Here is a 10,000-nt window from a genome sequence, read left to right as displayed (position 1 = left end):
GAAAAGAAATAACAAGGAGCATCATCATTATCATTGTGAAAATGTTAACTATATCAAAGATAATAATAATGAAAATGAAATAGCAATAGTAATCATATAATAATGATAATAAAACAATATGGATAACTATCGACAATAATAATGATAAGTAACTGTTATGATAATAATTATCATAATGGAGAAAACGTTATTAATGATAGTAACAATCATGATAATAGTGATAAAAAATATTAATGTGACAACGTTAACAAAAATAGCAACAATCATAATAATAATGATAATGATAACAATAGTAATAACAATAGTAATCATAATTATAACACCATTAGTAGTAAAATGATATCAATGAATAAAGATGATAATAATAATAATAATAATAATAATAATAATCATAATAATAATAATAACAACAATAATAACGATAATAAAACAATAACAGTTACAACAATAACAATGATATTTGTAGAAAGGATAATAAAAATCGTAATAATGGTAATATTAGCACTGCTGATACAGATAAAAAAGTGATAATAATAATAATGATAATGATCATAATAATGATGATGATAATGGTACTGATAAACGATGATGATAGTTACTAAGATAATAACTTAAACGAATAACAATAATGATGTCCATGCTAATGATAATTAACCTAATAACGATGATCCGGAGATTGCAATAATAAGAAAAACATCATAACATAATACCAAAAAAGATCATAGCTCATAATACCCAAAAAAACATCATATCTCATAATACGAACTAAAACGGGACATTACCAACAAAACAGAGATGGTACAAGAAAGCATCATGTGGAAGTTACTTATTCACATGATTTTGGCGCCCTGTAGAATGACAAAGAGAAATGTATACACTGTGTGGATGGATTAATGAGGATATTTGGATACCGTTCCTCACAAGTCTATTCTAAAAGCCATCCAGATGTATGAAATATCACCAATCTTTAATCAGTTTCACGAGATACAGCGTGAGCACGTGGTTATATGCTAAGGGTTTTGAACAATTGTATAAGGGAAATATGATACACCCCATCCGTAGTATGAATGGACTACCCCAAGGAGAGTCACTACCCTCCCTCTTATACTGCTTGGACCTTACACCACTCTAATCTGTTCAGGAGCACAGATATGGTGTACGTTGTGAGCGAAGATTAATGCATTTGTTTTACATGGACGCCTTAAAGATCTAAGCCAGCAATAATGGTCTACTTGAAGGATTGCTGTAAACTGTGCAGATGTTGAAGATGATATAAATCTGCACTTCGGATCAGATAAATGCGTTAAGGATAACATACAAAAGAGGAATACTGTCAGGAAGATCATCTACTGCAACAGATCAAGATAATTACTACTAATATATATGTAATCCAACATTCTGACATTTTGCAGTAAAACAGAAAATGTATGAGGAATATTATCGGAGAGTTAAATTGGTCCTTAAAAGTGAGCTAACAGGCGATAACAGACTAAGTGCTATAAGTAACTAGCTGTACCAGTCTCAATTTGTAGCGCGTATCACCTGACAATTTCAAGCAAATATGAAAATAATTATAATAATGAAAATGATAATAACAATTACGATTATAATTACGATAATAACAAGGATTATGATAACCCCGATGGAAATTATGATAATATTAACATAATAATGATAATAGATCAAGTGAGTGAACTAAACAAATTTAATTGACTAAGTATATTAAAGAAGAGAAGTTAAATACCTTTATTTTGTGTACATTCCATATATCAGTACACTAGGCTATTACATCTGAAAACAAAATAGAGTATTTGCATATTATTATTTTTCTTTCTTAAATTAGATGTAATTATCTTCCTTACTTAAAATACATACATATTGTAGTCATTAAGATATATAAACGTATAAACAAATTAAAATATAGAGCTATGCACATATAAACAATAAGGCTTTACAGATCTGGGCGCTAGAATACAGACATACGCAGATATGTACTGTGTGTGTGTGTATTCGCACCACACACACACACACACACACACACACACACACACACACACACACACACACACACACACACATATACATATAGTGTTTGTGTGTGTGTTTTCGTGTTTGTGTGTGTGTGTGTTCGTGTATATGTGCGCGTTTGTTTGCGTCTGTTCGTTTTGTTTGTGTGTGTATGTATGTATGTACTGTATTTATGTAAATATGAGTGTATGGCAGAGGGAACATGTAAGACTAGGTCACAATCACATTTCAACTTTCCCCAAAAACGCTACGGGATATCCTTTCCGAGTGGAGCTGTAATCAAGGTATAAAGGTTGCTTTTCCTCATTCTAAAAGCTGCAACATTGCATGCTAAATCTGGTCAGTAAACTAGTTTTTACAATCATGGAGCTTGTTCACACACAAACACACACATTGATATACTTAAATATATATATATATATATATATATATATATATATATATATATATATATATATGTGTGTGTGTGTGTGTGTGTGTGTGTGTGTGTGTGTGTGTGTGTGTGTGTGTGTGTGTGTGTGAGTGTGTGTGTATGTGTATGCATATCTATATATATTTTATGTAATATATATATATATATATATATATATATATATATATATATATATACATACATATATATATATATATATGTGTGTGTGTGTGTGTGTGTGTGTGTGTGTGTGTGTGTGTGTGTGTGTGTGTGTCAGAGTGTGTGTGTATGTGTGTATGCATATCTATATATATTGTATGTAATATATATATATGTATATATATATATATATATATATATATATATATATATATATATATATATATATGGTTATGGTGAGGTAAATAGAACACCTGTATGGTTCCAGGATACGGTCTTGTAGAGAGCGTGTGGTGCTACCAGCATATCGAGTTACATACATTTAAATTGGTATACAACACAGGATCTCAGAGCAAATGGTAAAGGCTTAGTATTATTCAAAAGAAAACGCATGGTTGTGGTTGTTCTGAAAGAGGAATCTAAAATCAATTAGGGGGAATGTGTCTTTAAAAATGCCTTGAAGTTCCTTTCTTATGTTCAAACTTTGGTCTCCAAGGTATGGCAGAATAATGTAACATTACATTACTCTCCCATACCATACCATATGCCATCAAATAACACTGCTATTTAACTGGACATGTAAGTTTTTGTTATTTAGTTTTACAATTTTATAATAGTTTTGCTTTCACAATGATATGTTTGTTTTATAGCTTGTTTAAACTACTGCTATTTTTAATGTAGACTTTGATAGATTGATAATTACATTTTTTACCAATACTAAATTTTGCGTGTTTAACTGGAATTTTAAATTACCCATGTATTGCTGCCTTGGCTTATGTTTTCTGGTTTTCTTTTATGTAATTAACACTGATGATGAAATTAGTAAGGTCGAAACGTTTGAAGAAAATAGAATGATGTTCGTAACTGTGCTGGTGTTACTTTTGGGTTGAAGTTACAATATATATATATATATACACATATGTGTATGTATATATATGAATGCATATCTGTGTAGATATATGTAAATATATGTATATATATGTATATATATACATATTCATACACATACTTATATATATATAAACCATACACATACACACATTTACATATATCTACAGTAGATTATAGAAAAAGGTATCTATATGTGATTCAAAATTTAGTAGACGTCTTAATAGAATCACTCTGATTACAAACTGACAGGGTCTCCCTTTGTGTATCACTCCTACAACTTTGCGACGCCGAGACACTGTATATGGTGCTCGAGTCACCAACAGGAGAACAGCAGGAAGGGAAGAACAGGCTAAAGAAACGGCGATAGGCACTCCTGAAGTTGGCGCTCATGATGTTGTACAGCATGAAGTTAATCGCATATTGTAGATAGTAGATCTTGTACAAGAAGAGCCCGGCGGGGATGTGGACTTCTGGGCTGACGACGTCCTTCGGAATGAGGTTGTGGATGCAGATGGGGACCACGCAGACGAGGAAGAGGAGCAGGAGGGATAGGACAAGGATGGAGGACTTCACCAGACGCTTCCGTGACACGTTCGAGACCCTGAAACAATGATATACAACCCTCAGCTACACTCTTTCTGTGGTTAGGTGTGTATTTATCTATCTGTTAGCCTGTCTACCAATGCCTGTATGGTTGAAAATAGATAAAATGTATTAGCAACATTATTATGCCATTCTAAATCAAGCAAAGTCATTGGTAGTTCCAGTCTTTGTTTTTGTTTTTGAGTAACATATTCCTGATTTCCTTAAGTGTAACCCAAGGCGGTGTTGTGCAGTGGATGGCAAATTTATTTAACCATATCACCCGTGGCTCGTAAGGCTGAACACTGGAAGTCTAAAGAATTGAAGAAATATGAGGATGAAATTATTTATGCATTTAATCAAGGAGGCAAAGAATGCGGTAGTATTTTCTAGGACCAACACCTCTATCTCATGGGTTGGAACATAATAATCTATGAGAATCATAAGTGTAAGGACACTGAGTGATTTTGATTGGTGCAATATCATAAACAGTCAAAAATCTGGATTCAACAGCCTCTAAAGTAGGGGAGGATGAAGTACATCACGGAAATTGCAGGGCAAGACAGGCTGAAATAGTAACAATATATATATATATATAAACTCGTAAGGCCTGTTAAAAAAATGCGCCAAAAGAGCCGCTGTATGTAAAGTATCTTCGTGGCAAGCATCCTGGGTGACTCTGAATCGACTGGAGCCTATATATCGCGAGACGACGATCACAGAGAAAGTATGCTAGTTTACTCGTGTGATGTGTACACTCTGCGATGACTCAGGTATAAGGCACCATGCATTACGCGGTATATCAAGTGAACGGTCGACCTGATAAAATGTTTCACAAAGTGTTACATCGTACAGGGCGAGAGTTGGAGGAGTTTGCTTCGCCTCGCCGTTTGTAAACAACCAAAATGGCCGCCACTTAGAGCCTCAAAAGTGCATCTGTCCAAACTGCAACATGTTTCAATTTACCTTTCTGTCTTTGTTAGTCATTAAAATAGAAAATATGTAAAAGTAGCAAAAAAATTCAAATGCACTATGTATCCATCAATTACTACCTGTCTTTTCATTAAATATTACAGTTTTGTAGAAGCAAATGTGTCCATTTTATGGGCATTGCCCATAAAAAGTAATCATATTTGGTCTTGATGCAACAATAAAAAAAATGTGTGCCTCATTTGAATATTGCTAAAGTTCTAATGAGAAACCGGGATTTTTTTAATCGGCCAGTGAAATCTGCATTTCGCTAAACCCTACAGTAATACAGTATACACAACCATGAGCCCCACCTAACCCCTGTGGCCTGTGGTAGAATCCATGTTGCATTTATACAATACGATCTAGCCATATAACCACGTAACTAGTATTATTACCTAGACACTTTACCCTGCTCCATAGACACCCAGTAGAGTGGACCTTATCAGACGGATTTCAGTTTAGAAAAAGAAAAAAAAAATGAATAGTTTTAAATAGTAAACCAATATACCCAATCTCTATATCTATGTATCTTTAAAAAAAGGAAATGAGAGAGAGAGAGAGAGAGTGTTATTTACTTACACATATGCAGACCTAAGTGAATATAGTCCTTACATTTTCATGTTCTCCATCTCCTTGGTATACTTCCGCAGCTGGTACAAGAGTCCTACGCATCCTGTGAACATCATGAAGCACGGCAGGAGCGACTGGATGGTGTAGAAAATAGTCTTCAGGACACCGTTCGTTATGTCGCACTTGAAGTTTTCACAGGAGTAGCCGTAGCCACCCTGAAATATGTGGTATTGGCTTTAGTTTTTCTTTGGAATATAAGCGTGTAAAATTGAGAGAGATTAGGCAGGGTTACATTTATAGACACACACACACACACACATGCATATATATATATATATATATTAATTAGATTGAAAACATTTGAACAGCAAAGAAAAGGTATCATGACAAAGCCAACATTCACATATATAAATGCCGATTAAGAAAGTTGATTCGAAAAGCTAAACGAAAGAAGATAAGAGGGGGAAAATGTGGGACGTTTGAAATCGCCCACGACTACTAACGGGAAAGGCTAGATCAGTAGCAACTCGAGGAGGTCATGACGTATTTTGAGGATGTCATAAAAGTTCAGCTTCTGTTTCTGGAAAAAAGTACAAAGGGTTCATTATTCCTTTTGGTCTTTTCAATTATCAAAAAAAAAAAAAAAAAAAAAGGAAAATAATGATTTTATTGGTTATATTTTCGTTGAACAATCATCAAAATAGCCCTGTGGATGAGAAGAGTGGGTGATTACTACTACTTTCATTATTACCTTCATGCACTCAATCGATGAATGAAAGACATTTTATTTAGTGTTAGTTTCAATGGCTTTTCTACACATTAAATAAAATACCTTTAATTTATTCATTAAGTGCATGGATGTAATAATAACTGTAGGTTTACTTAATTCCTTTAAGTTGAGTAAAAAGTACGGGCCTTTGGCTTGACTTCCCCCAGTGAATAATTATCAACATCATAAATTTCGCAATAAAACTGTCCATTCACTCTTTGGCATTATTCTTCCCAACAGAGCAGGCTGTCCGGCCAGTTTGTGGGTGCCGCCATCATCAGAAGAATCCCTGTGAACTTTTAACAAAAACACAATTGCAACATTTGTGACGTCATCAAAACCTGATGTCATGACCTGCTCGAGTTGCTACTGATCTAACCTTTCCCGACAATTAACTGAAGGAAACGTACATGTACAGAATAACAGGGGAAAGCACCGGGCAGGCAGGATGTCGTACGGGTGATGGCGGGACGTTGTATATGCGTTATCTTTCAACCTTCTAAAATCCGTTGTTGGACATAGGCCTTTCCCAATCTGCGCCACCTCGTTGAGATATGGACCGTACCCTACTACGCTGGCCCAGTGCGGGTTTGGTAAAGGTCTTTAAAGTCGCCTTTTATGAAACACAATAACGTGTACTTTGGAAGTATTCTTTTCACATATTTAAGAGACTTGTATAGTATACCAGAGCGTGCTTGATTTTAGTGGTCGTGCTTGTGTGTAAGGATTTTTTTTTTTTTTTTTTTTTTCTTAATGCATTTGACCCGTGAGAAATTTCCGCTTTGATTTTATTGTACAAATACATTAGTACAGAGTTTGTATTCCGTGGGTAATATGATATATTTTGTGTAAGTTTATGTAAAGCAAACAAACCAAATTACCATTGAGTCCGTAATTTTGATTCTAATGTTTCTATTTATCGAGAAGCCTTCTTGGCGGCGGTGGTGGCTATAATCAACATAAGAATTCCAATATTCTTTTGATAAAAAAGTAAACATAACTATTCTGTAAAATAGCCATTGCATAATATTTATTATTTGACTTGACCTTGCTTTCAGGAGTACTATGTTTTCACCATCATATCAGTGCTAACGTTTCAGTAGACTGCGCAATGTAAAATCTTTTGTTTAGTTGTTTATACATACATAGATGCTATGGAAATTTGCCTGTATTTCTGATATATTATCTGTTATTGTAGAAACAATTTGATCTTCTAATGCGTTGTATGTGTGTGTGTGTGTGTGTGTGTGTCATATTCTTATATTCTTATTTATCTTTTTATGTAGGTATTTATTTAGAGATTGAGAAATGTTCTTCAAGGAGAGAATGAACAGCCAAATATGCATAGATAAAAAGTACAAGAAAAGATTAATACTTGATACAATAATCGAGATAAGGCTTATCTCTGATACTCTCTAATCACGGCATTTTCGAAACTAGGAAACTGTTTCACACTCAATATATTTATTACTTACCCATTAGCTCATGTGTTGTTAACATCATTATTTTACTTCCAATCCATACATCCATTCTTGCTCCCGTCCCTATAACGACCATGGGACGGTACGGGAAAGGGATAGGTTGGTAGGGGATGTTAATGGAGGCTAAGTAGAACGCCATTGGAAGTTAACGCATCTCCTTCGAATTGTAGGAATGGTTGGGACGACTGAGTTTGGGCTGCATGTCCAAAATTTTAGCCACTCCCCTCCCGTCCAAAGTGAATTGTAATGAAACCCCAACGCATCAGAAATGGAATTGTAATGCAATGGTCACACAGGCCCAACGTTAGAGTAAATCAAGGGTAGCGATTGCTGAAAAAAGTTAAAGTCCGTAACGCCGGCTTTCTTCATCAAAATGACCCCCAAAACGCCCATTATTCAGCGCAACACCAATGCATCACAAAATAACCACCAGCGAAACACTAACGCAACACGAATTGAAAGTAGCGCAAGCCAGCGAACACCCCCAAGGGAACACCCGGTAATCTATGGTGCGCTGATATTCGTCCACTTACGCCCCTCATACGGTAGTGTAGCAGCACTGTTACTCTGGTCGTACGCCCTCGTGCACCCCCGCCCCCAAAAAAAAAAAAAAAAAAAAAAAAAACAGCGAAAGCGGAAAATGCAAGTTCGCCGATGATGTTGACGAATCGCAGGCGCAAGGCGGCCGTACCACCAGCGTGACAAACGTTTGAGCAGCGAACGACTACCGCGAGAGTACCGATACCTGGCGATTTTTTTTACGCCGATAATTTTAGGGTTGTCCCTTAATTTACCGACGTTTTTTCCGGGGGTCTCCTCGTCATCAGCGCACCCCAAAGTAAGCCGGCGCTCCATCAATGCAACACCGGCGCGATTGACGAATGAGTAACTCACCATGTCCCATGCGCTACTCTTGCGTTAGACCAGTCTGACCAGGGCATTAGATCGTTAACGCAACGTAGGCAACGGTAACTTAGTGCTATCGGATTGGAGGTGAACGGCCATCAAGATTCATCCTGCACCAGTAGATATTTCATACCATTCCCTGTTCTTCTCATACCGTTCCCCAAACGTCCTGAGTTATTCCAACTTCTAGCTACCGATCCAAGCTGATTTTTTAACGTTATGGTAGGTTCCCGGTACCTTTGCAAAAGCGACCTGATATCGTCCCAAGCGTACCAATATTGTCCAGACTGTTCCATTACCATTCCCTGAACGCTACAACTTTTGTTATAAAAGCGTGTCGTTTATTCCCAACCTAGCTAAAGTACACTTCAATGTAAATTCCTTCAAGTATATTAATAATAATAATAATAATAATAATAATGAAAACGGCTGGGAATGCTTGAGAAAGGGAGGTAGAATGGATGTGTGGAACGAAGTATTATATTCATATGCATCATTACCAATGACACGAGTTGCACTGTTTTTGAATCTTTGTTTTAGTTTTCCATATTTCATATCTGCATTCGCCTGAGCGTGGTTTGATTTTTTATTCACATAAGATTCACAACATACAGAAAGTAGAAATTCCTTTGATATAAAAAATATAGCAGGCAGGCATTGTCCTAGCACAAAGAGTGTAAGATGTTCTAGTTAGTTATCAAAGAGCATCCAAACTAGATTGCTGGGAATAATAGCAGGGTGCTACGACTTCTAAGCTGTATGTGTTATAGGATACTACAGACTGTAATAACAAACACAAGGTAACAGGCTTGGGTTGCCCTGGATCAGAAAGAGCCAACCGCAAAGACTGCAAGATATCACAGGGACTAGTCAGCGCTAAAGACAAAGACATTTATATATATATATATATATATATATATATATATATATATATATATATATATATATATATATATATATATATATATATATATGGTGTGCCCAATCACATGACATAAATAGACAAACAATTGTGTGTATATACAGTGTCGTTTCGTGAAGTTCAGCTTCTATGTGAGGGTTTGTGAACGCTTCGTACTCTAGAACCTCTTGCTTCCTACCACAGCGAAGGGCACGAGCTGGAGGGCGACGCTGACCGCCCAGACGCCGCCGATGAGGAACCCGGTGGCCGCGGACTTGAAGAGCCGCGCGCTCCTCCAGCGGCCGAGGTCCACGCACCGCTGGAACGCC

At 36.1% G+C, this 10,000-nt stretch overlaps 1 protein-coding gene across 1 annotated transcript in view; it reads right to left on the bottom strand.

Annotated features, from left to right (window-relative positions):
- Window positions 1-2,812: 2,812 nt before the first annotated feature.
- The window catches only part of LOC113805440 (melatonin receptor type 1B-B-like), a 7,658-nt gene continuing 470 nt past the window's right edge, over window positions 2,813-10,000 (bottom strand). Inside the window, exons 1-3 of the mRNA XM_070123963.1 lie at window positions 9,871-10,000; window positions 5,657-5,829; window positions 2,813-4,091 (exon numbers count right to left, since the gene is read on the bottom strand). The exon at window positions 9,871-10,000 is cut by the window's right edge and continues 470 nt beyond it. Of these exons, the coding sequence (XP_069980064.1) occupies window positions 3,689-4,091; window positions 5,657-5,829; window positions 9,871-10,000 (706 nt within the window). The 3' untranslated portion in view covers window positions 2,813-3,688. The remainder of the gene's footprint in view (window positions 4,092-5,656; window positions 5,830-9,870) is intronic.

This window comes from Penaeus vannamei, chromosome 8, assembly GCF_042767895.1.
Source record: "Penaeus vannamei isolate JL-2024 chromosome 8, ASM4276789v1, whole genome shotgun sequence".
NCBI lineage: Eukaryota > Metazoa > Arthropoda > Malacostraca > Decapoda > Penaeidae > Penaeus > Penaeus vannamei.
The sequence above is the reverse complement of the archived record's forward strand: the minus strand, read 5'-3'. Positions and strand labels throughout refer to the sequence as shown.